This window comes from Onychostoma macrolepis, chromosome 07 (genome assembly GCF_012432095.1).
Source record: "Onychostoma macrolepis isolate SWU-2019 chromosome 07, ASM1243209v1, whole genome shotgun sequence".
Lineage (NCBI taxonomy): Eukaryota > Metazoa > Chordata > Actinopteri > Cypriniformes > Cyprinidae > Onychostoma > Onychostoma macrolepis.
In genome coordinates, this window is record NC_081161.1 from 31,451,408 (window position 1) to 31,478,775 (window position 27,368).

General features: G+C 39.7%; 1 protein-coding gene across 5 annotated transcripts in view; it reads left to right on the plus strand.

Annotated features, from left to right (window-relative positions):
- herc1 (HECT and RLD domain containing E3 ubiquitin protein ligase family member 1) overlaps positions 1 to 27,368 on the plus strand; it is a 50,795-nt gene that overhangs the window by 1,992 nt on the left and 21,435 nt on the right. For 3 of the 5 annotated variants that reach the window (XM_058781789.1, XM_058781791.1, XM_058781794.1), the window contains exons 2-43: positions 602 to 1,545; positions 1,626 to 1,721; positions 3,468 to 3,662; positions 3,763 to 4,074; positions 4,187 to 4,283; positions 5,004 to 5,147; positions 5,382 to 5,509; positions 5,649 to 5,793; positions 6,712 to 6,883; positions 7,074 to 7,208; positions 7,713 to 7,878; positions 7,959 to 8,084; positions 8,188 to 8,400; positions 9,039 to 9,191; positions 9,310 to 9,442; positions 9,531 to 9,722; positions 11,377 to 11,592; positions 11,710 to 11,883; positions 12,425 to 12,539; positions 12,629 to 12,749; positions 12,940 to 13,114; positions 13,881 to 14,163; positions 14,570 to 14,690; positions 14,789 to 14,840; positions 16,129 to 16,397; positions 16,497 to 16,721; positions 17,093 to 17,213; positions 17,303 to 17,540; positions 20,044 to 20,213; positions 20,301 to 20,456; positions 20,535 to 20,641; positions 20,737 to 20,847; positions 20,935 to 21,105; positions 21,660 to 21,899; positions 22,022 to 22,105; positions 22,873 to 23,402; positions 23,670 to 24,445; positions 25,352 to 25,568; positions 25,673 to 25,833; positions 26,212 to 26,328; positions 26,439 to 26,646; positions 26,757 to 26,878. In XM_058781789.1, coding sequence (XP_058637772.1) covers positions 631 to 1,545; positions 1,626 to 1,721; positions 3,468 to 3,662; positions 3,763 to 4,074; positions 4,187 to 4,283; positions 5,004 to 5,147; positions 5,382 to 5,509; positions 5,649 to 5,793; positions 6,712 to 6,883; positions 7,074 to 7,208; positions 7,713 to 7,878; positions 7,959 to 8,084; positions 8,188 to 8,400; positions 9,039 to 9,191; positions 9,310 to 9,442; positions 9,531 to 9,722; positions 11,377 to 11,592; positions 11,710 to 11,883; positions 12,425 to 12,539; positions 12,629 to 12,749; positions 12,940 to 13,114; positions 13,881 to 14,163; positions 14,570 to 14,690; positions 14,789 to 14,840; positions 16,129 to 16,397; positions 16,497 to 16,721; positions 17,093 to 17,213; positions 17,303 to 17,540; positions 20,044 to 20,213; positions 20,301 to 20,456; positions 20,535 to 20,641; positions 20,737 to 20,847; positions 20,935 to 21,105; positions 21,660 to 21,899; positions 22,022 to 22,105; positions 22,873 to 23,402; positions 23,670 to 24,445; positions 25,352 to 25,568; positions 25,673 to 25,833; positions 26,212 to 26,328; positions 26,439 to 26,646; positions 26,757 to 26,878 — 8,602 coding nt within the window. In that variant the 5' untranslated portion in view covers positions 602 to 630. The remainder of the gene's footprint in view (positions 1 to 601; positions 1,546 to 1,625; positions 1,722 to 3,467; positions 3,663 to 3,762; positions 4,075 to 4,186; positions 4,284 to 5,003; positions 5,148 to 5,381; positions 5,510 to 5,648; positions 5,794 to 6,711; positions 6,884 to 7,073; positions 7,209 to 7,712; positions 7,879 to 7,958; positions 8,085 to 8,187; positions 8,401 to 9,038; positions 9,192 to 9,309; positions 9,443 to 9,530; positions 9,723 to 11,376; positions 11,593 to 11,709; positions 11,884 to 12,424; positions 12,540 to 12,628; positions 12,750 to 12,939; positions 13,115 to 13,880; positions 14,164 to 14,569; positions 14,691 to 14,788; positions 14,841 to 16,128; positions 16,398 to 16,496; positions 16,722 to 17,092; positions 17,214 to 17,302; positions 17,541 to 20,043; positions 20,214 to 20,300; positions 20,457 to 20,534; positions 20,642 to 20,736; positions 20,848 to 20,934; positions 21,106 to 21,659; positions 21,900 to 22,021; positions 22,106 to 22,872; positions 23,403 to 23,669; positions 24,446 to 25,351; positions 25,569 to 25,672; positions 25,834 to 26,211; positions 26,329 to 26,438; positions 26,647 to 26,756; positions 26,879 to 27,368) is intronic. The other 2 variants (XM_058781793.1, XM_058781792.1) reach the window with 2 other exon arrangements.

The window sequence follows — 27,368 nt, forward strand, 5'->3', positions numbered from 1 at the left end:
TTGATCAAAAAACAATAAAAAGTCATATTGCGAATAAAATATCATAATTTTAATTAGGTTTTTATTTTAATATATTTAAAAATGTAGTTTATTCCTGTAATGGAAAAGCTGAATATTCAGTGTCACATGATCCCTCAGAAATCACAAAAATGCTTTTTATTAGAAATGCTGAAAACGGCTGCATAATATTTTCATGGAAACAGGGTGGGCTTTTTCCTGGATTCTTTGATGAATAGAGGGTTCAGAAGAGAAGCATTTAATTTAAATAAAATATTTTGTAACATTATATGTCTTTTGTTATGTTTTTATCAATCTAATGCATCCTTGCTGAATAAAAATATTGATTTCTTAAAAAAACATATTGACCCTAAACCTTTGAACAGTAGTGTAACAATTACCTGTCAATAATATAGATTAATATCAAAATAATAATTTATTTGTGCGTGCCCATTGTCCCTATTTTTTTAGTATTTAGATTACCTTTGTTTCTACAAGTAGTATAGAATGATTATATTGATCATTTATTAACATGATTGACCCATCTGTATCAAATATTAATACTGCTGCATCCCAAGATTCACTGTACCTCTTTATCTCTCAGATGTGACGGTGAGGTTGTAAGGTGGCACCATGGCTGCGATGATACCACCAGTAAAACTAAAATGGTTGGAGCACCTCAACAGCTCCTGGATCGCTGAGGACAGCGAGTCCATCTCCACCCGTGAAGGCGTCGCTCTGCTGTATGGCAAGCTGCTGGCCAATAAGGAGGTGGTTCTTCTCCCTCAGCAGGTGCTATGTCTGAAGGGCCCTCAGCTGCCGGACTTTGAGCGAGAGTGTCTGTCCAGCGATGAACAGGAGCATTATCTTGATGCGCTGCTGGCCAGTCAGCTTGCTCTGGCCAAGACGGTGTGCTCGGATTCGCCCTTCGCCACTGCCCTACGCAAACGTCTGCTAGTGCTGCAGCGGGTGTTTTATGCACTTTCCAACAAATACCATGACAAGGGCAAGGTCAAACAGCAGCAGCACTCAACCGAAAACACTCTGGGTTCTGCGGACTTGCAAGCAGTTAGCGAGCGGCCGCGTTCTAGTACAGACGCCCTCATTGAGATGGGCGTGCGAACGGGTCTTAGTTTGCTTTTTGCTTTGCTCAGGCAGAGCTGGACGCTTCCTCCGGCCGGTCCAGGGATCAACCTCTGCAACGATGTCATCACCACAGCCATCGAAGTGGTGGGCTCCCTTCCACCGCTCTCCTTGGCCAATGAGAGCAAGATTCCACCGATGGGTTTGGACTGTCTGGCCCAGGTCACCACGTTCCTGAAAGGAGTCACCATGCGCAACTCAGGGGCCGATGTGGTGGGGAGGAGGCTGGCGTGTGAGCTGCTGCTGGGATTGGCAGCGCAACGAGGGTCCCTGCGCTACCTGCTGGAGTGGGTTGAGATGGCCCTGGCTGCATCGGCCGGAGTCAGCAACCTGGAGCAGAGCCAGGAGGGGCTGATGGGATACGACTGCTTCATGAACATTCTGATGCAGATGAGGCGTTCACTGGTACATGCTCACTAAAACACGCAGAATTGTTTTTACATGGTGTTGGATGTTGTTAAATTACTGAATGTCTGGTGTTGTAGGGTTCATCTGCTGATCGTAGCCAATGGAGAGAGCCGACCCGCACGCCTGATGGTCTCTGTTCCCTATACGAGGCTGCACTTTGTCTGTTTGAGGAGGTAAAATACAAATATAAATATAGTCATGTAAATCTGTTGTATGGACAAGGGAGGGCCATGTCATTTTGCACATGAATCACCCAATGAAACTTTTGGTACTTTGATGCTGTACCAGACATTTGTTAAAATCTGATATGATAAATAATCGTCCAAAAAATTATTTATTTATTAGAAGTTGAGTCATTTATTAAACCTTTAGATGAAATATTTGTAAAAATTCTAAAAACAATTGCTGTTTTTTTTTTAGTATCATATCTGATAAATCAGGCTTTTGTGGCTCTTATATTGTGAAAGCTCACACTTTTATTCAGAGGCCCAAACTGAGCAAAAAATGAATATTGATGGTGATATTTATCTGAAATATATAATGCAGAACAATGATGACGTAGAGTTGTACAAATTTAAACATTTCGCAGAAGCCTTATGTATAATATTTGATAGATTTTAAGATGATTTTTCTATTAAGTATAGATTATCTTTAACTTAAATTTATTTAAATTAATCCATGACCTGAAGGGGGACATTTTTAGAATGATACAAAAAAAGAAAAGAAAAGTATAAACTATTAGTCAGACAGAAGGCATGTAGTAGACTGACAAAAGGTTTTTCGGCAGAGTTTTGATCATGTTGATAAAGGCCTTAGAATTGTACGTATCAAGTATGATACAGTAGGCTTTATTGGGTTAAGAAAACAGAACTATTTAAATGTTATCACCCTAGATTTGTTTCAAATGTAGGACGTCTTTCATAAGGATTTTACACATTCAGTTTATTCATGTTCTCAGGAGTCCAATTGACCAATTGTTTATGACCTAGAATAGAGTGAAATAGTTGTGATATTTGGTGATGTAATTTGTCAGCATAAAAGAGTCTTTGTTATTTTCTGTTTATTCTCTTATCCTTTAAAGCAGCGTTTCCCAATCCCAGTCCTCACGCCTCTATTAGTTAGGACTGGGATTGGGAAACGCTGCTATAAAGGTAGGCAGCTGCTGCCCTTTCTTAAATAGTATTGCTTTCAGATTCTTATGATACCCCCTCAAGGCCAAACTCTTTTTCAGATTGGACTAAACATCACCTTAAGCAGGATAATTATTTTAACTTATTAAATCTTGGTGCATCTATGAAAAGAGCATGCACAACATGCTCCTGCACCTATCACAGTACATAATAAAAGTTACAATGCTTTACTAACCCATATTGGAGTAAAACAAAAGTAAGCACATACAGTTTAATAATTCCAGAGTCCTTTTGTTTCCATATACAGAAGTGGTTTATTAATAAATATAAATCAAATAAAGATAAACCACTCACTGCTCTTGGCTGGACCACTTTAGCTGTAAAAGGCGATTTGCAACCAAACATTGCCATAATTTTGATTACAGACCTGCTTTTCAGTCAAACTCATTGAATCAGTCTTAATGTATGAATGTGTATCTGTACAGACTTGAAATTAGCTTACAGTGTATATTTCGAGTGGTTTGTCATCTGATGCTTGTCTTCCAGTAAATCCAGTTTCAACTGCCATTGTGCACAATTAGAGAATTTCTTCTGCTTTAAGATGCATGCTATAACATGCTGCACAACAAATCAGTCCTCCTGGATCTAAAATAGAAAATTAGGAACATATATATCATACCAATTTTTAGCATTAGAATATTTTTTTTTAATTTCTCAAATCATCCTGTGGGCTAGAATTGGGCCATGTGTTTGATACTCCAACTTTATTTTAAATCGGTTTCCTGATAGGTGTGTCGCATGGCTTCAGACTACTCAAGAACTTGTGCGAGTCCAGACAGTATCCAGGCGGGTGAGGCAGCCATGGTATCGGAGACCTGTGAGGTCTATGTGTGGGGCAGTAACAGCAGCCACCAGCTTGTAGAGGGCACTCAAGAGAAAATCCTTCAACCCAAGCTCGCTCCCAGCTTCAGTGATGCACAAACGGTAGAAAGCAATTTCATATTAATTATTCATACACTGTCAGTGTTAGTATCCTTCTTTATGCTCACAGTGAATGCTTATTGACCACATCTCGTGTCTTCAGATTGAAGCTGGCCAGTACTGCACATTTGTTATCTCCTCTGATGGTTCAGTTCGAGCGTGTGGGAAGGGCAGCTATGGGCGCCTGGGACTGGGTGACTCAAACAACCAGTCCACACTTAAGAAGCTGACCTTTGAACCTCACCGTGCCATTAAGAAAGTTTCATCATCCAAAGGCTCAGACGGCCACACATTAGCCTTCACTAGCGAGGGAGAGGTATTCAGCTGGGGTGATGGAGACTATGGCAAACTGGGTCATGGCAACAGCTCTACCCAAAAATACCCCAAACTAATACAGGGCCCTCTACAAGGAAAGGTACTAAATTCATGCAGTAGTTATGCATCGCTTAATCTTTTTGAACTCTCAGAATGGACCAGTGTGTTTAAATGATTAATGTCTTCTGCTGCTTGTGTGTGTTTGCTTGTAGGTGGTGGTTTGTGTTTCAGCAGGGTATAGACACAGCGCTGCAGTCAGTGAGGATGGAGAGCTCTATACCTGGGGAGAGGGTGACTTTGGTAGATTAGGTATATAATTGTCTATATTTATGTATATTATATTTATTGCCCACATTCATTAAAAAAAAAATTAATGGCTGCTGAAAATTCAGCTTTGCCATCACAGGAATAAAATACATTTTAAAATATATTACTATATAAATAAATACTAAATGGTTATTTTAGATAGTAATTAAATATTACAATATTATTCTTTTTACTGCATTTTTTTATCAAATAAATGCAGAAAAATATGTTTTTATGTGTCTAAATACATCTTTAGCAATCGCATCATTTATTACGTGGCACAAATTGATTGACCTCAAGTTGGCAGCCAATTAGCTTGCTTTAAATAGTTTGGTTCAGTGTTCACTGTAAGCTGGTTCTGCAGCGTGCTGTCAGAGTTCCTCTAAAACCCCCACCTCCCCAGCTCCACCTGTCTAGATCTGTTAAGGGATTTATGTATGTTTATTTATGCAGCAGCATATCTTATATGCTCACAGCCGTATGTCAACAGATTTGCAAGAGCACATCCATGCTTGCTCTGCCCCAGCAGTGAGCGTAGCAGACCTAGTGTGCCAGGACCAAATACATTAACATTGTCATATCCATCAATATGCTAAAACTTCAGAGTTGTTGTGATAAAAATGCATATATTTGTTAACTAATGCACATAAAATTTTATCTTGCTTCATTTTGTGTTGACATTTGTGTTTGTGTATCATTGATTATGTTCGTTTACACTTGTAGGTCATGGTGACAGTAACAGTAGGAACATTCCCACACTAGTTAAAGACATCAGTAATGTAGGTGAGGTGTCCTGTGGAAGCTCCCACACCATTGCGCTGTCTAAAGATGGACGTACAGTCTGGTCCTTTGGAGGTGGAGACAATGGTGAGTTGAGTTAACCTACGTCACTTGTTCTTCTGAAGAGACATTTGAAAGGGTCCTACTGTTATCGTGGTGTCAGGCACGCACTATGCACTTTGCCAGCAGCTGCATCTAGATGTGTTTGAGTTATCTTCTCTATTTTGTACACATCCAGTAATTATTGTTTGTGAAGTTGCTGTGTATACGTGATAAAGATTAATGGAAGACTATTTCACCTTGGTTGTTGTTTATCTGCAGGGAAACTGGGTCATGGTGATACCAATCGTGTGTATAAACCCAAAGTGGTGGAGGCGCTCCAGGGAATGTTCATACGCAAAGTTTGCGCTGGCAGCCAGTCATCTCTTGCCCTCACCTCTACTGGTCAGGTATGAGACATTGCTAAGTCACTAGTTATTACGTTTTGATGATAGATTACAAAAATAGGGGCAATTATGAGTTCATGTTGATTCTAATGACTGTGTGATTAGTTATAAACACACTGTTATCTATGTATTCATTGTGCAGGTTTATGCTTGGGGCTGTGGTGCTTGTCTTGGCTGTGGTTCATCGGAGGCCACTGCGCTAAGGCCAAAACTGATTGAGGAACTTGCCACAACCAGAGTGGTAGACATCTCCATAGGAGACAGCCACTGCCTTGCTTTATCGCATGGTAAGGGATCACTGCAAACCCACTGAATTGAGGACACAAATCTATGGCTCTATCTGGCATGCTTAAATGGTTGGTAGTGCAACAACATGAAAAGGAAATGAAAATGAGGCCGTAAGGGATGGAAGTACAGTGCTTTCAATAGATTGTGCTATTGTTTAACAGCATACCAATTGTTCAGCTGGCAAAATGGCTTTCATAAAAAACCTTCAGTAGACACACATTCCATAAAACAGTTTTAAAAGTTGTGAAAATGACATGATCTAGGACCTTTGTACAGTGCGTGCCATTGTAAAGACTAAGTCTCTCCCTCACAGCTTCATTGTCATCTGTTTTATATTCAATATGGCACCTAACCTGACTAAGGTCTAGGCTATACAATGCAATTAGTTTTGTGATCCTTCTTAAATATTCCCACTTTAATATTTTCACTTTCAGTGTATTGCATAAAGCATAGAATTCTAATGTAAATTCAGTAAACACTGTAAGGGTTGTGTGAACTGTAGTTTGTGATAGTGGAGAGAGGGGGGTCAGATTAGTAGCAGAAGGGTATGTGCTGAGTCAGACTCAGATAAGGTGGAGCAAGGGGGCCTCACACATGATGTCACAGACAATTTGACGCTGTGTACTTAAACTGAACGTGCTGTTCACGTGCATTGCGAAATGGTCATGCTAGTCACACATCTGCTTTTCAAAATGCATAAAACTGAAATGTGATTCATGAAATTACAGGTGCTGGTCATATAATTAGAATATCATCAAAAAGTTGATTTATTTCACTAATTCCATTCAAGAAGTGAAACTTGTATATTATATTCATTCATTACACACAGACTGATATATTTCAAATGTTTATTTCTTTTAATTTTGATGATTAGAGCTTACAGCTTTTCCCCATGTGGATGTTTTTTTTTTATACAGACAATGAAGTGTATGCCTGGGGGAATAACTCCATGGGTCAGTGCGGTCAAGGGAATTCCACTGGCCCAATCACCAAACCCAAGAAAGTGATTGGTTTAGATGGAGTGGCCATTCAGCAGATCTCTGCTGGCACCTCCCACAGCCTGGCATGGACTGCCCTCCCGAGAGACAGGTTAGCAAGGCTTTGCATTGTAAATAAATACACAATATATTTAATATGCATTTGTGCCATTAAGTTTGTTGATTCCTCCCTATGGCAAGAAGTTTTTTTTCTTTGTCTTGTTCTGTTTTTTCTTCTTTCTTATAATTAATTGTTCGAAATTTCCATATCTACTCTATTAATCTTATGTGTATGTATACAGGCAGGTGGTGGCCTGGCATAGGCCATACTGTGTGGACCTAGAAGAAAGCACTTTCTCTCACCTGCGCTCATTTCTGGAACGATACTGCGACGGTATCAACAACGAGATCCCACCGCTGCCTTTCCCATCTTCCAAGTATGTGTTCTGCCACCACCATTGACTGTAGTCAGGGTAGCACCATATTTAATTTTTGACAGGAATGAAAATGAGGCTGTTAGAAATAGAATTATAGTGCATTGAATGGATTGTACTGTTGGCTTTCTGAAAAAATAAAATAAAATCAGTTGACAAAACTCTATAAAACTGTTTTGAAAGTTGAGAGCTGTGAAATTCACATGTTCTAGGATCTTTATACATTCTGTGCCATTGTAATTGCAGTAAATGTCTCCTTTACAGCCTCATTTTCATCTGTGTAAAGTTCTATATGGTGTCTAACCTGACTTAAGCTCTATGGACGAGTGGAGCTTGCTTTGTTTTTAAAGTGCATTAAATATCACTGGAGAATTAAAGTTGTTGCTAATGTTTTTTTATTTGAGATCAAGTTTCAGTTGATTTTCTAACCCATCCGTAAAGTTATTAAATATTAAGTGTGTGTATTCTTGCACTATGGAGGGAGTAAATTTGTTTTTGGGCCAACAGGGAGCATCACAACTTCTTGAAACTATGTCTACGGCTCTTGTCCAATCACCTGGCTCTAGCGCTGGCGGGTGGTGTGGCCACCAGTATCTTGGGACGGCAAGCGCGGCCACTTCGCAATCTGCTTTTCAGACTGATGGATGCGTCAGTACCGGATGAAATCCAGGAGGTCTGTGTTTGCTGCTGTTTGTTGCTGTGATGGTTTACTGTGGCCTGTATTTTCCTCTGATCAATGTGTGCATTTTCTAGGCTGTCATCGAGACTCTGTCCGTGGGAGCAACAATGCTGCTACCTCCTCTGAGAGAGAGAATGGAACTACTGCACTCGCTCCTTCCTCAAGGACCAGACCGCTGGGAGAGCCTCTCCAAAGGACAGGTACAAGTTTGTGCCTGCTTGAAAAGAATAGACAGTTTAAGTTAACATACAAAAGCATCTGTCAGTCATATATGTGTGTGTGTGTGTGTTGTTTCTGTCACAGAGGATGCAGCTGGACATAATCCTCACTAGTCTGCAGGATCACACCCATGTGGCATCTCTGCTGGGGTACAGCTGTCCTCCAGATGCCTCCGAGCCTCCCGCTCTACCCTCCGACTCTACGCATGTGCCTGCCACTCATTCTGATACACATCCTGACACACACTTGGCAGAGATCCTCATGAAAACTCTACTCAGGAACCTGGGCTTTTATACGGTCAGTTCTGCTGATAAAGATCTTGAGGCCGTGTTTATCGTGTATCGTGTTGCCATTAGTCAGTAATAATAAAAATTTCACAGACTTTTAGACTGCAGAAAGTGCTTGCATCATTTCGAGACTTATCACTAAAAGTAATGATAACATGCAGTTTAGTAAGTGACTTGGATGTTGATTCAGTGGCTGCTTTCATGGATTCAATGAGTTCATACTGTAAATAATTCGTCAGACTGATTCATTCTAGTGTTTTTGAATCTTTTTCAGTGATTCATTAAACAGATCACCTCAATAGACTCATTTGTTTGTGAGTCAATACGCTAGCCTGTTTCTGCATGAAACCTACTCAAAAGAAATACATGTTTTATTTGTCATTATTTTGCCGCACATATATTGTATATGTATATACGGGTAAAATATTATTTAATTTGCTGTGGTGAATGTCAACCCGTTAGGATATTTTTGTAAAATGTAAACACCATCTTAAATGAATATAAAAATCGATTCTAGATGATAAATTGGATATGAGTCACCATAACATGTGTGTATTACACTTACAGTGTAAATGCAACATCTGATATACACTTCTGATTGTCTTCTCAACTTGTTTTCCTGTGTGTATGTGTGTGTTAACCTAACAGGACCAGGCTTTTGGAGAGTTGGAGAAGAACAGTGATAAGATTTTGCAGGGAACATCTTCGTCCGATAGCAGCCAACCAGCTCACCTCCATGAACTGCTCTGTTCTTTACAGAAACAGCTACTGGCATATTGCCATATCAACTGTGTTACAGAGGTGCATACACAACCAAATACATATACATATCCACACACAAATTTCATTCTTGGAAAAATCATGTGTTTGTTGGATATGTGGGATGATTTTCTTCCACATGTTGATTTGTGTTTTTCAGGGCTCCAGTAGTGTGGCCCTCCTCCACAAACACCTGCAGTTATTATTGCCTCATGCCACAGATATCTATAATCGATCTGCAACTCTTTTGAGAGAAAGCTCTGGAAATGGCACCGTGCGTGAGAAGCTACGAGGTATATCAATGTACACTCGCATTTAAGCTAAAGTCATTATCTAAATGCTAATGGACCTGCTAATTTTGCCTGTGCTTGTTTGTGGCAGATGTGATCTACATGTCTGCAGCGGGCAGTATGCTGTGTCAGATTGTGACGTCCTTGCTGTTATTGCCTGTTTGGGTTGCACGGCCATTGCTCAGTTACCTCTTAGACTTGCTTCCCCCTCTGGACCGTCTCAACAGACTTCTGCCTGCTGCCACACCTCTGGAGGAACAGGAGCTGCAGTGGCCACTACATGGTCAGATTTTCACATTCATATGAAAAATAGCTAATTTAAGTCAAGTCACTATTATTTGTATAGCGCTTTTAACAATGCAAATTGTGTCAAAGCAGCTTTACATAAGCTTGATATAAAGCTGGGTGGCTTTATATCAGCTTTACAGTATTTAGACGGGGAAATAGTGTGTCGAAATAGTGTCATTCTCCTCTGGCCAGACAAAATCAGCAGTTTAAATCTAGGCTAAAGCAGAGAAATTTAGATTATTTTATTTGAACTTTAATCATTTTAAGCAATCTTGTGTGCCCCATGGGAATTTGCTAGTGATCGACTGATGTTGATTTTTTTTATTACCGATACCAATTATTTGCATGTTTATGTGCCCCATAACCGATATTCAGAACCAATATTTCTTTACTGTTATAAAGTAAATAAATAACTGAGTGAAGTAAGTCCATACTTCACTTTGGTTTTTCCTCCAGTCATCTTAAAAAAAAAAAAAAAAAAGGTTGAAAATTAACAGTCTTTCATGTTAAATTTAATCTTCATATTACAACAATAAAAACATTTTATTTATAAAAAGCATCAGTGGCAACACTGATATTAACGATAAGATAAATAAATGTAGAATGTCAAATGAAGAAAATAAATAAAGGGCAGGCGTAATAACTTCATTTTTAGGTTTATAAGCTGTTTAATAGGCTAAAGAGTGAAGAATAATTCACTGGATAATGTTAATTCACTGAATAATATTCTCTGGAATATTGAAATATAACAAAAAAAAACATCGTATTTTATTGCATTTCTCAACTGGTATGTTATTTCAGAATTATTAATGTTTTTGTCATTCTAGATTATGAAATGCCTGCTGACAGTGTGGATTATCTATGCGTTTACACAGAACTATAGCCTACTCAAATTGCAATCGCTCGCGGAGATAATAAATAATTCATTTCCATAGAGATGTATTTATTTAGATGTGTATTAGAGAAAAAATGGTTATATAGTAAATGTTAATATAGTTTAGCGTGTTTTAAACAAGTGAATCTTGTTCAAAGTCACATGCGGTGGCAGTGTTGGAGCATTTCCTGAGCATCAACCGCTGAGTGAACCGCAAAATGAAAGCGGCAACAGAGAGCGAATTCAATTCAGCACTTTTATTTCCAACATGCACTCATTCATGGCTGCATATTATTTAATTCAGGCAAAGTTACGTCTTTATTGGGACAGACTGACGGAGTAATTTACGTGACTCCGTGAGTTTGTCTCTATTTCTTAGAGCCAAGCTGCATAAACTGCATATCAGGCATTTATGTAATACATATAATTTGTGCATTAATGGCTGTTATGTTAAATAAAGTTTACCAACTACAGCAAATCAAGTACCTGTGCACGCCGTTGTTGTTGTCTCATCTCCCCTCAGATGCGCTGCAATGGCGATCCTGCTCGCAATTCTCAATACACCCACAAGATGGCGGCTTTTATTGGTGAATCAGATATTACAAAACCGATATCCGATTATGGTAAAATGCTTAAATATCAGGAAAAATATTGGTAAATCGATATATCGGTCGATCTCTACAATTTGCCCATTGCCACTCAACACTCAAGAACCACCGTTCTCTTTTTCAGTTAAACTTCTTAAGACTACTTTTCCTTACCCTTCTTCCTGTAGGCACTCCAGATCTGGTTGATCCAGTATGTGTGTCAGGACCGGCACAGTGCTGGGTGTGGTTGGTGGATCTGGAGCGTACCGTAGCGCTGCTGGTGGGACGTTGTCTTGGAGGAATGCTGCAGGGAGCCCCGCCATCACCAGAGGAACAGCACACTACCCATTGGCTCAAAACACCGCTTTTTAGTAACGGCTTGGAGACTGATATACCCCAGCTTGGTATGCACATACACTGCAATTCCTATTATTAATAAATGTCCTGTTTTGTTATGAAATGTATGGAAGTAAAAAATGTTTTGTATTGATGTTAAAGCTGAAATGGCGTATGTGTTTCAGATGTGTGTATCAGCTCTCTGCTGGAGGTGGCTCTGTGTGGAAATGAGGAGCAAAGACCATTTGACTGTCAGTTGCATGCTGATATGAGTGTGCTGGTTGATTTGTCCCTTGGATCAACTAAAGAGCCCACACACAGCTTATGGACAAACATGCTGGACTATGCCATCAGCAAGGGTAGGACACAAAAACAGAACATATATTGAGGAATATGTAAAGAGTATTATAAATGATTCACTGATTATTAGCTTTACCTAAGTGCTTATATAGTCTCAGAAGTCACACCTTAACCTATGCAAACCTTATAATGGTTTCTATTTCTGTAGTGTTGGGTAGCCCCACCTTTGTGTCAGTTATCATTTCTTTTAAATAAAGCCATTTTGTGTTTCTGAATGTAGAATATGTCATATTTAAGCTTAGATCCCTGTGATGGGGCGCATTATTTTTCCATAATTACTGCCTTGAGGTTACATTTCAATAAAAAAGCAATTGACATTCATATCTTTTGTATGTTACAGCTGGCCATAAACCAGATCTTTATGGCGCAAACTGTCCTAACTTTGCAGTAATTGTACATTATAAGAAGTTATTGGATAAAAGCGGAACAAATTTTTCCATTAGCATTATCCACTTTTCATTTATGCAAACAAATGTCTTAGATGACCTGTTCATTTAGTCTTTTGTGTGTGTGTGTGTGTGTGTGTGTGTGTTTGTGTAGATTGGGACAGTGCATTATTGCCGAATGAGGCTCTGTTAGACACTGTGTCCCGCTTTGTGCTAGCTGTCCTGCTGAAACACACAGGGCTGCTGGGACAGGCTTGTGGAGAGGGGAGGTATGACATTATATTCTACATAACTTCAGGGAATTCTACACTGTGGACACTACTAAAGAATTTCTTTCCTATTTTCTGTCTTCCTTCAGATATCAGCCATGTAAACTCTTGGCAGAGGTGTATCGCAGTGTGTATAAGGTGCGCAATCGCCTCTTGGCTTGCAAGAACATGGAGCTCATCCAGACACGTTCGTCCTCACGAGAACGCAGAGTATGACTCTTTTTTTTTTTTAATTAATTAATTTTTTTATTATTATTACAAATTATATCATCAATATAACAGTTTGATTGAAAACTTAGTATCTTTTGAAGAAAATGAAATGAAGAATAATACAATAAAAATGTTTTTTTTTAATATTGGACCCCATTATATGTAATGCCATTACTTTTCCTGTGTGCAGATCTCTGAAAATGTGGACTCTGTGGAGATGGACCCACAGGAACACTCTTTCACCCGAACTATAGACGAGGAGGCTGAGCTGGAGGAGAGAGACAGAGAGAGAGAAAGAGAAGAGGGTCATCAGGAGCAGGAAGATGATGAGGAGGAAAGAGAGCATGAGGTCATGACCGCAGGAAGTGAGTTCTGACACATTTATGAAGGGCATGTGTGTGTGCTGCTGATGTTGGCTGATGCTTTGGGTGGCATTGAGCAAAGTTGTCACACACATTCTTACACACTTTGTGTACTTTGAGTTATTACACCTAAAAATTAATATTCTATAATAGTTTATTTCCCCCCTTATCATTCAAAAACCATATGAGATATTTAGTAGAATAAAACAAAGCATTTTTACACAGCTGTCAATCTCCATTAAAAAAAAGCATATACTGTAGGTTTGGAATGACATGAGAGTGAGTAAATAATGACAATTTTAATTTATTATTTTATTACTTTAAAGATATATTTAGGATTTGGTTTGACATGGTCTAAATTGCATTCATTCAAAAGGTTCTTACTGTCCTTTGCTCACCAAGACTACATTTATTTGATCAATAAACAGTAAAAACACTAATATTGTGAAATGTTAAATTAAAAAACTTCTTTTTTTTACAGATGAATATAAAATTAAAAAGAACACCATTTATTTGAAATGTAAATCTCGTTTGTTAATGTGAAAGTCTTTAGTTTAATGCATCCTTGCTAAATAAAATAATTAATGTCTTTAAAAAAAACATTAACTTTTGAATGGTAGCGTATACTAATAAATAACTTTATTAACCGTAGTTGTTATACAACATGGAATTGTGTAATATCCAGCTATAAGCACTTTTTAACAACGTCATGCTTCTTGGCTGCTTGCCTAACCTGGCCGCTCTGTGTCTTATGTCTTGGCGGACACAGAAATCTTTCAATGTTTCCTATCAGCACGGGAAGCAGCGCGAGGAAGGGAACGAGATCGAACCGGAAGCATGAGCGTACAGGAAGAGCCGGCTCAGCCCGGTCCAGAGCGCAGGAGCAGCACAACTCCTCAGGAGGGACAGGATCTTTACACCACCGCATGCAATGCAGTCATCCACCGCTGTGCCATGCTTCTGCTGGCCGTCAGCACACCGCTCTCTCAGCACATCAATCAGCAACCCCTGACAGGCGGGGTCAACCAGGACGGAGGCGGGTTTATGACAAGGTGAGTAGTGTCATCAGTACATTTAGCTGATTTAACGTATGTAAGCATGACTTAAGTCTTTTGAATCATAACCCTTATCTTTGGAGCCTGAAGGTATCGCTGAACTCGTTCACCTTTCCAGTCTGCTCCAGCGCTGCCAGTCCTGCCCAGGAATGCCTGACCTACTTTTCTAGATTTCACATTATGCAGTTGCAAAAGACCTTGTGTGCTGCCCTGATTTTGAAGAACCTTTAAAAGCCGACCCAATTGCAATTAAAAGCAGCGGTTACTCTGATACATAATTTCAATAAACAAAAAACATTCTTCATTAGTGGTATTAATTTATATTTAGGTCACATTTTAATGACATGATTATGTTATGTCCCCTCACAGGACGTGTAACTTCCCATTTTCATTTTGTGTGTAGGAGTGAGAGCCTGTCGGCAGAGAGTCGGTCCATCCAGAGCAGTCCCAGCTACAGACTCACAAAATCCAGGAGTGAGTCTGATCTCTCCCAGCCAGAGTCTGATGAGGAGGGATACTCACTGGTGAGATGTGATGCATGCACACACTGCCTTGTCTGCTTTACTTGATTTATAACTATATCAATTGCAGTTATATAACTTGTCTGTGTGACCCGTTTCAGAATGTGAGGAGGAATGTGGATCTGGATTTAGCTTTCACTCCTAAAAAAAGAGGTAATGGCCCCACCTTTAACATACTGATGCTGTAGCTGCGGGACATACTGTACTACTCTCTTAATCTGTATATTTGTGCTAGAGTCTATCTGTGTACACATGTAATGTGTCTCTGACAGCTCTGTGTATCAGTCTATCTTTTCTACGTGGTTAAATGGGTCCATGAAATAAGATGACAGTGGATTCCTGCTGGCTTTTTTATAGCCTCTTCATGCGTTGCCAAATTTATTCCCCAAGCCCAAAATGTGCCACAGCAAATTTCTTCTATAAAGTAGTACTCGCATAATACTAATTCATTATTTCTTATCCTTATACATGTCCAGGCATGCACACAAGAAAAGCGCAGTTTATGGCAGAACTCAAATACCTGTCTGTCCCGTTCACATTTCCCCTGTAAATCATACACTTTTGTGCTGGAAATCTGGCATCAGTTCTGGTGGTCTTTATTATAAAAAGGGGACTTAAAATAAATATAGACAAGGATTTATTTGAGCAGTAGAGTAGTTTTTTTTGGTACAATAAACGGCAAGTGGGAGTTTGCACTTTTTTTTTTGATCTACAGTAGCCTCTGTGTCTGGGAGGCTCTGTCACATAATGTTGATAACTAATAAATAGATTTTGAGGCAAAATTTTACTGTTTTTAAATCTTTTCCATAGATTTTCCCTTATAATCAGGACTGCAAATTTGAAAAAATCGATGTGATCCATTGATGTTGAGAATTTGAAACTTAAAACTGCATTAAAACACACCTAAACCAACTAATAAATTAAATTACAGGCATGTGTTGGAGCAAGTTTGAAACTAATTTCTTGAGGAACATAGTTCAGAATCAGGATTCAGCATCCACTCTATTGCTATGAGTGTGTCGCAGAATGAGTTCTGGCTTCTTGGCAGAATATGGCATTCACAGTACTTCTAGCACACTTAATGTCTAAATTTGCTCCATTGTTTTCATTCATTAGTTGGAGTAATGTAGGGAATAGTGAATGAAAATCAAATGTAACTGCTTCGGGTCAGAGCCGAGGTTGTGTTTGAGTGACCGGAGTTCATCTGCTTTGGTGTACTTCATATTCTCATGTCATACACATAGCTCTCTTCACAGAAAAAAAAAATTTTCATAGAAGCCACACGAGAAACAACACAATACTGTATTAAGCATAAATGTACATGGCACACAAATTTGCAGTAGAATCTGTTTCTAATTATATAATTTGAATTGTTAAATTATACTTTATTGTTGGCCAATTATTACAAAATGTTCAACAGATTTTGTCTTGTGTTTTCAAGGCTTTCTGTACAGTTCTCCAGACTCTTCTGCTGACTGGTTTGGAGGACGCTTGGCTCGCGAGTGTTTGTACAGCTCTCCACAGTCCTACGAGGAGTCAGACCTCGATCTGAGCCATTCATTCAGGCTCCATGCACTCATCGAGAACATAGTAAACTTCATCAGTGGAGATGTTGGGAATGCTCCTGTGTTTAAGGAACCAGAAGAGAGTGTGTCCACCAGCCCACAGGCCATTATTATAGCCATGGAGCAGCAGCAGAGTCGAGCAGAGGTATGTTCTGACTCTTTATTTGTCAGATGCCTGTCTTCACTTCCACCCACAGACTTTGTTTACGCTGTGCTTTTATGATTGTTTTGTGTATTTATACAGTTGCGTCTGGAGGCCCTTCACCAGATTGTGGTGTTGATTTCTGGGATGGAGGAGAAAAGCAGTCAGGCAGGCTCTGGAGGTGGAGCTGGACGCGCAGGCCTCAGTTTTCACTCTTCCTCTCTGCTAACATCAGTCAGACTGCAGTTCCTGTCGGGATGTTTTGGCCTTGGTGCTGTCAGCAATGGGGGGCCAAAAGGGGAAAGTGTCCAACTGCACCATTACCAGGTAATCTTAGACTTGTTTCAGAGGTACTGAAGAAGAGAAAATCATTTTTTGAATGTGTGTAATATTGTTCAACATTAATTTATGACCATTATCAGTGGATAACAAACATAGTTGATCATCTTTGTAGGTCATGCTGGCTTAATATATGCTAATTTATTCTAGAATGTGGGCATAAGGCCTTACTGAAAAAAAAACAGCTATAAAGACCCATACAATTGATCAGAATGTCTGTGAGCAATTCAGTCTTCTTGCTTTAACACATTTTGAACAATAAAACTGGGTTTGAAGAACTTAAATGTTCTGATAAATAATTAGTTATTGTTTGTTACTAATTATGTTATGTTCTGCATGTCCTTTATCTTTCCTTGTAGGATGGAGTCAGAGCAGCCAAGAAAAGTTTACAGATGGACATTCAGACAGCTGTTCATAAGATTTATCAGCAGCTGTCAGTCACATTAGAGAGAGCCCTGCAAGCTAACAAGCACCACATAGGTAATGTGTTTGAGCACACATTCAGTATGTTCATTTATGTAGCATATATTATACTGAACATGTATTCACAATGCTGTGTGTGTTTACAGAGGCCCAGCAGAGGCTGCTATTGGTGACGGTCTTTGCTCTAAGTGTGCGATACCAGCCTGTCGATGTATCATTAGCTATCTCCAGCGGTCTCTTGGATGTTCTCTCTCAGCTCTGTGGAACGGAAACCCTGCTTGGACAGACACTGCAACTCCTGCACAAACCTGCAGGCTCTCAGCTCAGCACTGCCCTCAAAGTGGCCAGCACCAGACTGCTACAGATACTAGCCATCAGCACCGGGTACAGCACAGTTCTCTCACAGATTGCTAACACCTGGTTTTTGCTGTATGTTTTCAATTATGATGCTACTCCATGAATGTTCTTTAGACCCACTGTGAGATTTTGGCATCTCGTTTACATTACCATTCAGAGGTTTGGGGTCAGTAAGATTTTTTTAAGGAAATTAATTGCATTAAATTCATCAGAAGTGACAGTAAAGACTTTTACAGTGTTACAAAAGTTCTATTTCTTTTGAACTTTTTACTCAATGAATCCTTACAAATATCTCAAAACTGTTTTCACAAAACAGCACAAGTGTTTTCAAATGGTTCTTGAACAGAAAATCAGCATATTCAGGGATCCAAACTGTGACTAAAATGGTCGCATTTGCGACCAAAAATATTAATTTGCGAGTGAAGTTTTTGCTGAGGTCGCCAATGGCGACTATGTTATGACTTGATTTTTTTTCCTGATTGTTTTGCGATCACATATTTTATGTCTACGTATTAAACTGAGATGATGCGCATCAAAGTTTTAATGGAAAAAAAGAGTTTCAAACAGTCCTCATCTCTGCCAAAATGCCTGCTAAACGCAGCTCAGTTGTGCAGCGCGAGAGATCAAAATGACGGAGACGTGCAAAGTGAAAGTGCAGAAAAGCAGTGTCTATTTCATGCACAACTTGAACAAACTAAAACAGGTAAAGCTGTCAGCTGTGTGGATATTGGCAATATCGTTAACAATTCTCGTTTATAATCATTACTAATATGGCTTCTTGTTATCAAGATCTTTAGTCTATATGCTGAGTTCTGTAAATGCGTGAACTTCATATTAGCCTGTTTGCAGCGCACTTGCCGTCCAGTAATCATAATAAGCTTTGTGCTTTGTTACTTTTTAATAAACAAAGTATCAGCTTTAACATTCTGCCAAATTCATAACAAAATTCATAAAATAAATACGGTTTTGGTGCTCTTTAATGCAGCAGGCGCAATCGCTTTAGCGCCTCAGTTCAAGCGGCAAGTGAACCCATTATATCTTTCTCTATTATAGTATGAAATGAATGTGAATTAATATCAAAAGGTAGGCTATTTTATAAGAGAGCCTACACTTATTGAAATGTCTCATGTAATCGCTCATTCTGTGTCAAACTGGAAACCTTGTAAAGCTTGTAAACAATGCCACGTTACAATACCTAACCACTGGCCATCCATAAGCTCATCAGTCAGCTAGAAAAATAATTATAAAGAGGAGCATTTTGCTATATTTATTCGCTCTTGCATATTAATATTTTTACTTAACCTGTTGTCTACATGATTAAAAAATGCAAAAACCTGTGTGATAGATTTGACAACATTTCTATAGGATGCATTGAGGAGGAGCCCAAACTAACACTGTAAAAAGCGATCAGTTGACTTTTCTTTAAAAAATTGAGGAAACCCAGGGCTCACAAAATCGCAGGGCTATTGCGTTTTCCAGTTGGGCTACCAAAATGTATCACTGCCCTGCCCAGCGGGCTAACTTAAATACTGTGTGGGTCCTTAAAAACCTCTCAATTTACTTATTTAAAACTTTTTATGACCGTAAATTTTATACATGTTAAATGGTATAAGAAAAGTCTTAATTATAATTTCAAGAGGTCTTACAGTTGGGGATGGAAAGACAAGAACCGCGATACAGCTGGATTAAACTTCAAAAGGCAATGATGTCATTGAATAAATATGAGTTTGGTGTAGGGAATATTAACAAGTCCCGCCCATTTGGAGCTGGCTCCAACCTCCATTTATACCGATCTCGGAGAAGCCCCTATATTTGCTCCTAAAGCGCCAACTTAATGCATAATTAAAGAAATACATTAAGTGAACTTGACAATTCTGAGTTACACTGACAAATAACAGTTTGAAAATGTGTTGTTCACTTTTTATTTTAAGTTGGACCAACTTAAATTTATTAAATTGCAATTATTTAAAAGTTCTTATGGTCCATGATATTGGTACAGATTCTGTGTAATAAACAATTCTTTGTGACTGTATATTTCAAGTTGGAAAAGACGTTTAGTTCCCACTTTAAGTGAACCTTAGTTCCCAGGTCATCTACAAGATGGATTAAAATGCTGATAAAGTCAAGAAAAGAGTAGACAAACACATGACTGTATGATTGAAATGTCAAAATGTTAAAAAAACAAATAAATAAAACCCATTTATTCTGTGGCACCTAAAAAAATAATTTGGTGCCTAAGTTTTTTCTTATATTTTTTGTCTGGAGCCCTGATATTGTTTATTTGAAAATCCAGCTTTGCCATCGCAGGAATAAATTAAATAATAAAATATATTAAAACACAAAGTGGTTATTTTAAATAGTGTTTTGCAATTATACGGTTTCTGTATTTTTGATCAAATAAATGCAGTCATGGTGAACATAAACATTAAACATCTTACCAACCCCAAACTTTGTAGCGTAAGTTTTCAGAAGGTAATTGGGTTTGTTTGGTCACATCACACTGTTTATACCTCTCTTATCTTTTCATCAGGACATATGCGGACAGGTTGAGTCCTAAGGTGGTCCAGGCTCTGCTGGATCTTCTGTGCAGTCAGCTGAAGACTCTGCTGGCTCAGGCTGTTGGAAGCACGCTCAGTGCAAGTACAGAAGTGCAGGAGAAGACTGACGACTGCGCAGATGCTCAGAAAAAAGATTTTCGAGGTAGGACAATTGCAGGTCAACAGCAACATGCTCAGTAAATTTTACTTTATTTAGTGTTTTTTATATATTGCTTTTATTTTGGTGTAGCATTGTTACGTAAGAGACACACAGCAGAGCTGCACCTCGGAGACTTCTTGGTGTTTCTGCGGCGAGTCGTCTCTTCCAAAGCCATTCAGTCCAAGATGGCCTCTCCTAAATGGACTGAAGTCCTTCTCAACATTGCTGCTCAGAAATGCTGTTCAGGTAGTACATCAAAGTCCCGACCACATCCTCTTGTCTGTGTGCTAGTTGTTAGGTTAGTTAAATGTGTGTATTTTTCAGGCATTCCGTTGGTTGGTAATTTGAGGACACGGCTGTTAGCCCTGCATGTTTTGGAAGCTGTGCTTCCTGCCTGTGAAAGCAGCGTGGAGGACCATCAGATGACCCAGGTCTAATTCCACACACCTCTATTGTGCTTTTTCTTTTATTTATATATCATGGAATATGTTTTGCAGAGTTAAATTAATTTGTCTTTGTGTGGTAGGTGGTGGAGAGGTTGTTCTCGCTGCTCTCGGACTGTATGTGGGAGGCACCTGTTGCTCAAGCCAAACACACCATCCAGCTGAAAGAGAGAGAGCAGGAACTCAAACTACAGGTGAGGGAGATTCAGTCAGTCAAGGGTAAGAGGTCGTAATGCTTTAAAATGTACTCAATGCCTTTAAATGCCATCTTGTTGTTTTAGGGTGAATCAGAGGAGGAAGAAGAAAATTTGCCTATCCAGGAAGTGACCTTTGACCCTGAGAAGGCACAGTGCTGTGTGGTGGAAAGCGGACAGGGATTGACACATGGCAGTGGAGGCAAAGGTTACGGCCTGGCCTCCACTGGCATTTCCTCCGGCTGTTACCAGTGGAAGGTTCTACACTTTTATTTTTTTACACTAAAGTTTAGAAGTTTGGGGTCAAAACTTACACTATTTGATCTAAACTACAGTAAAAGTGGTAATATTGTGAAATATTTTACCAATCTAAAATAACTTTTCTATGTTAAAGTCTTTTAAAATCTAATTTCTATGACGGCAAAGCTGAATTTTCAGCAGCCAATCTTACCTTTCAGTGTCACATGATCCTTCAGAAATCTTTCTAATATGCTGATTTGGTGCTCAAGAAATATTTCTTATGTTAAAAGCAGTTGTGCTTCTTAATATTTTTGTGATACATTTTTTCAGGATTCTGTGATTAAATAGAAAGTTCAATAGATTTGATTTGACAGTCTTTACTGGCACTTTTGATGAATTTAATGCATCCATGTTGAATAAAATTATTAAATTCATTTTTTTTAAAAAGTCTTCCTCACCCCAAATTTTTGAATAGTAGTGTATGTTTGCAGACACAATTTCGTGGAGGCTAGTAGAACAATATGTGCATTGTCAAGCTGTGTGAGTTTAAGAGTGTGTATGATTGTTTTCAGTTCTATATCGTGAAGGAGAATCGTGGAAATGAGGGAACGTGTGTAGGTGTGTCACGCTGGCCAGTGCATGATTTCAACCACCGCACAACAGCCGACATGTGGCTCTACCGTGCATACAGCGGCAACCTCTACCATAATGGAGAGCAGACCCTCACGCTGTCCAGCTACACACAAGGAGACTACATCACCTGTGTGCTGGACATGGAGGCCAGGACTGTGTCCTTTGGCAAGAACGGAGAGGTGTGGTGCAGCCCACTTACAAACACAAAAATACCATTTAACCAACTTTCATCAAAAGCTGAGCTGTAATACACATTAACTCTCTTGCATCATATGTGCTTATGTTCTAAACCATGTGGCAGGAACCCAAGCTGGCCTTTGAGGATGTCGATGCTACAGAGCTGTATCCTTGTGTCATGTTCTACAGCAGTAACCCCGGGGAGAAGGTAAGACACAGAAGTGCTGATGTTGACGTTGATTTAAACTCTGTGGTCTTCTGTTGATCTAAAATAACACTGATGAACTGTTCAGACTGCAAAATCATGTTGGTGAAACGTCAGTCTAAACTTTGATTGCTTTACCTTATAGAGGTGGGCAGCATAAGTACAAAATTATATCTGGATATTTGTAAATCTTTTCGGTCAATAACAAAATTGATGCATTTTTCTATTATTTGAACAGTCACATACATGGCTATGAAATAAATTTATGAATGTGCATAATTTTTCAATCCAAGTAATAAAGCTTAATATTTTACATTTGAATTTTAGTAAAAAAAAGCTTTTAATTTTATGTGCTTTTTTCATTCTAAATAGGTTTTTTATTTAACTAAAATATTTAGGTTTAATTCATTTTTATTTCAGTTTTAGTTAATTTCATTTATTTCTGTTTTGTAATTTTATTTCCGTAGCTTAAATTTATTTTATGCCAATGTAAGGTAACATTTCTCTTTTTTTTATTTTAAGTTTTTCATCATTTCTTTTCAGCTGTATTTCAATTAACAAAAATGTTTTTATTAGTTGTGGTTTGTTATTGATGATAATTTTGATGAATTGGTTTTTTTTTAACAGATTCCTTAAAAAATAAACAGTTTAGTAGAATGCAATGTAGCACTGCCATAACAGCGATATCAACAAAAATGTATACCGATTGACAATTTCCTACAGTTTTCTATATTGTTCTAACCAGTACATCACCCACCCTTTCTCTGCAGGTAAAAATCTGTGACATGCAGATGAGGGGCACACCACGTGACCTGTTACCTGGTGACCCAATTTGCAGCCCTGTGGCCACTGTCCTGGCGGAAGCCACCACCCAGCTGGTCCGTATCTTACACCGTTCAGAGCACTGGACCCAAACTATCAACCGCAGCATCCTCCAGCGCCTCCAGCAGATCAGGGGCTGCCTGCGAGAAGGAGCTCCTCCAGCAGGGACCACCAGACTGCGCAAGAGCCGCTCGGCACAGAGCAGAGAGGAGCAGGACGAGAAGGAGGAAGAGCGAGAGGAGGAGAGAGGAAGAAGCGGACGGCACGCGGCGGCTGAGCTGTCGGAGGCGCACCTGCGGACGCTGTGCCACCAGGTGTGGCCGGTGTTAGCTGTGATAGGGGGAGTAGATGGTGGGTTAAGGATGGGGGGACGGTGTGTGCACAAGCAGACGGGGAGACACGCCACTCTGCTGGGTGTGGTGAAGGAGGGGAGCACATCAGCTAAGGTGCAGTGGGATGAGGCGGAGATTACCATCAGGTGAGAGATGGGTATCTGTTTGAGTTATTTATATGAAATTGAAGCTTTTACCTCGCTCCTGCTCCCCAGAGCTCTCCTACTTTTCTGTCTTCTGCTCTCCTTGGTCTCTTTATCCACTTTTCTTCCTCCCTAATCATTTCATTGACTTTCTCCTTTGCATTAGCTCCATGACGTTGCATGTTCCCTGGCCCTCCTCCCTGCTCCCTCACTTTCTCTCTCTGTCTCTTTCTCTCTCTGTGTTTGGTTTGTCACTCCTTTTCATTGAAGCTTCCCCACTTTTTGGTCGCCCAGTGACACGCCGTTGTACAACTTGGAGCCAATCGAGCCTCTTCCCTTTGACGTTTCACGTTTCCGCGGAATCACTGCGGCTCTGCTGCTGGACCTCACTGCGCTCGCAAGCCTGCAGGACGACGGCTCCAAATCTGCCTCCGGTCGGCGGCACGAGCGAAGACATCGCCACGAACCCCAGGAAGATCGGGAGAATGAGTCTTGCACAAAACCGAAAGAGGGGACAGGAGACTTGCGCGTATCACACAGCTTAGATGAGGTTCGAGCACGAGCTCCGCCCAACTCTCGCTCCGAGAGCGAGCTCGCTGCCTACACGCAGGATGCCACACAGCAGACTCCAGCAGAGGGACGGCGCAGGCTGCAGGAGATGGTGGGGACACGCTCGCAGGAGGCGGCTGCGCAGATGGAGGTGCATGCGGTGCAGTTGTCGTATCTGTATCTGGGAGCGATGAAGACCCTGAGCGTACTTCTGAGCTGCAGTAAATATGCTGAGCTGCTGCTGATCCCCAAAGTCACACCGGACAGCGGCCATAATGCGGATTGTGCCAGCCCTGGATTGAGCGTGTGTCAGGAGGAGGCGGAACTACGATCGGCTCTGCAGTTTCTGATGCGACACATGGTGAAGCGGGCGGTGATGAGGTCGCCCATTAAAAGGGCACTTGGGCTGGCAGATCTAGAGCGGGCGCAAGCTATGATCTACAAACTGGTGGTCAATAGCCTACTTGAAGAACAGGAAGGCCACAGTTCTAAACCAGGTATATCAGAAAACATTAAACAAACCTGATACACGTAAACTGACTTTATCTACACTGCTGTTCAAAGGTTTGGGGTCAAGATTTTTTTGTAATGTTTTTGAATGAAATCTCTTATGCTCACCAAGGCTGCATTTATTTGGTTAAAAATATTGTTAATACAGTAATTTTGTGAAACATTACCATTTAAAATAAACAGTTTGACTATTTTAATATACTTTTAAATGTAATCTGTTGGTAGATCTGATTTTTCAGCAGCCATTACAGCAGCCAGTCTTCTGTGTCACATGATCCTTCAGAAATCATTCTAATATGATGATTTGAAAGTAAAAAAAGAAGAAAAAAAACAGCGTTTATTTGAAATAGAAATCTTTTTTATTATCTGACACTGATCTTAATACAACCTTTCTGAATTAATTTCTTAAAAAAAAAAATGTACTGACCCCAAACTGGTATATATAGAGCTGAATGTACAGTGTTTGCTATCCTTTACAAATATTGCTTGACATTATATATAACGCCAATTAAATTTACTTTAAAAAAATCAGACCTTGCCAGAACTCGAAGGCTAACGTTTGAATTTTCCTTAAAAAAAAATAAAATTCTCACCTCAGTGGATCTGTTTTAACATTTTATTTATCAAAACATACAATAAAATAAAATGAAAGCATTTTATTTAATTACTTTAAACTATTTTTTAAAAATGATTGGACTCTTTATGTAATGCAAATATTCTAGTTAATAAAGAAGATTGAGTTAATAATATTAATAGAAATTATTATTTTTGCTCTAATGGGCCAAGAATTTTTGGTTTTGAATAAGAATTTTCAGTTTGGTGTATTTTTTTACAATCTCATTCACAAGACACACAGTTCCCTTCATAAAATATATGAATGTGTGTGTTTTTAGTGGACACAGAGTGTGAGGAGTTAGATGGAGACCAACAGTTTCAAACTCCGGTCACCACCTCCCCATCAGCCTCCAGCAGCACCTCCTTCATGAGCTCCTCGCTGGAGGACACCACCACAGCAACCACACCTGTTACCACAGCCACCACACCTGTTACAGACGCCGAGACGGCACCGGCTTCTGAATCACCTGGAGTAATGCCCCTCAGCCTGCTCAGGTACACACACTCACACTCACACACTTTGTCTCTTTGAGAGTGTATGAACATTGAATCTTTCAGTTAGTGTGTCATGATTAATCTGCATGTGCATGTCTGAGCAGGCAGATGTTCTCCAGCTACCCAACAACCACCCTTCTGCCAGCACGTAGAGCTCAGACCCCTCCCGTCTCATCGCTGCCCACCTCACCATCAGACGAGCACGGCCGGAGACAGAGCCTCACGTCACCTGAGTCCCAGCCTGCCAGAACCACCAGCAGGACAGGTACAAATACATACAATGTTTGTTTCTTAATTAATCTAATGTGGTCCAAATCTCTGAGAGCACATCGGAATTATTATAAAATGCATGTGTATATATGTATGTATGTGTGTGTGTGTGTGTGTGTGTGTGTATATATAGGATAAATTTATTGGGAATATACATACAAGTGTGTAATTTGTAAATGTACCCCATAAAATAAACAAAAAATTAAATGTAAACATTCAACTTTTCACTCAAATTATTATGATGATGATATAATTTGCAATGGAAACAATGTATTTAATTAGAAAGGCTGTCTTTCAGATCTTTGTACATGACTGTGTATCCATACATAGTCCTGTATTAAACAGTTGATTTTGTTTGTTTATTCGCTCCAAGCATTATCAGACCCCAGCAGTCGTCTTTCCACATCTCCACCTCCTCCTGCCATCGCAGTTCCGCTGTTGGAAATGGGTTTCTCACTCAGACAGATCATGAAAGCTTTGGAAGCAACAGGTAGACACACATTCACTCTCATAGAAATGTCATGTCTAAATTCAGAATTTCTGCTTTTTTCTCATGTTATCTTATCAGACATTCAGAGTGTGTTTTGTGATGGTCTGTAGGTGCACGTGGCGAGGCAGATGCTCAGAACATCACTGTGCTTGCGATGTGGATGATCGACCACCCAGGCACAGCAGACTCTGATGAGGCTTCAGACCCCTGCTCTGGTGCGGCAGGAGGGGGTAAGAGCACAGAGAGGAGCTACCTGCGCTCACCGGGTGACATCCCCAATGCTGATGCTGCAGAGATGGAGGAGGGATTCAGTGAGAGGTATGAATATATGGCATGACATACTGTATTGTTGCATGAGTGTAAGAAAATGATGTGTATCTTAATTTATGTCACCCATTTATCATTCTGTTACTTCTTTCTCATTCTAGTCCTGAAGGTCTTGATCAAGATTTGGGCTCTTCCTCTGCCGGCCCCACTCCCAGAGGACGGTCTGCAGCCAGCAGGAAACACCGCTTTGACCTGGCTGCACGCACATTATTAGCTCGTGCAGGTACAGGGATCTCCAAAGTTACATGTTTTCTAAGTCGACTAGTCAGTGGGTTTTCTGAACAAGTCAGTTAATCGCTTTTATTGAAATCCTGTATAATGAGGCTGGTTTTAGGTTCATCTGACTCTGAGCAGACATCTGTATCTATTTATCAAAGATTTCTGAAAAAATGTTAAGCAGAAAAACTGTTTTCAACATTGATAATAGTAAGAAATGTTTCTTGAGCATCAAATATATGCATATTTGAATGATTTCTGAAGGATAACGTGACACGTTGTAATGGCTAGAAATTCAGCTTTGTTGTCAATAGAAATCTATTTAAATTTAAAATATAATAAAAGAAAAAACACTTATTTTAAATTGTAATGTTTCACAACATTACAGTTTTTACTTTTATGCAGTCTTGGTGAGTGTAAGAGACTTCTTTCAAAATCATTAAAAAAATCTTTCTGACCCCAAACTTTTGAAGTGTAGATCAGGGATGGGCAGCTTT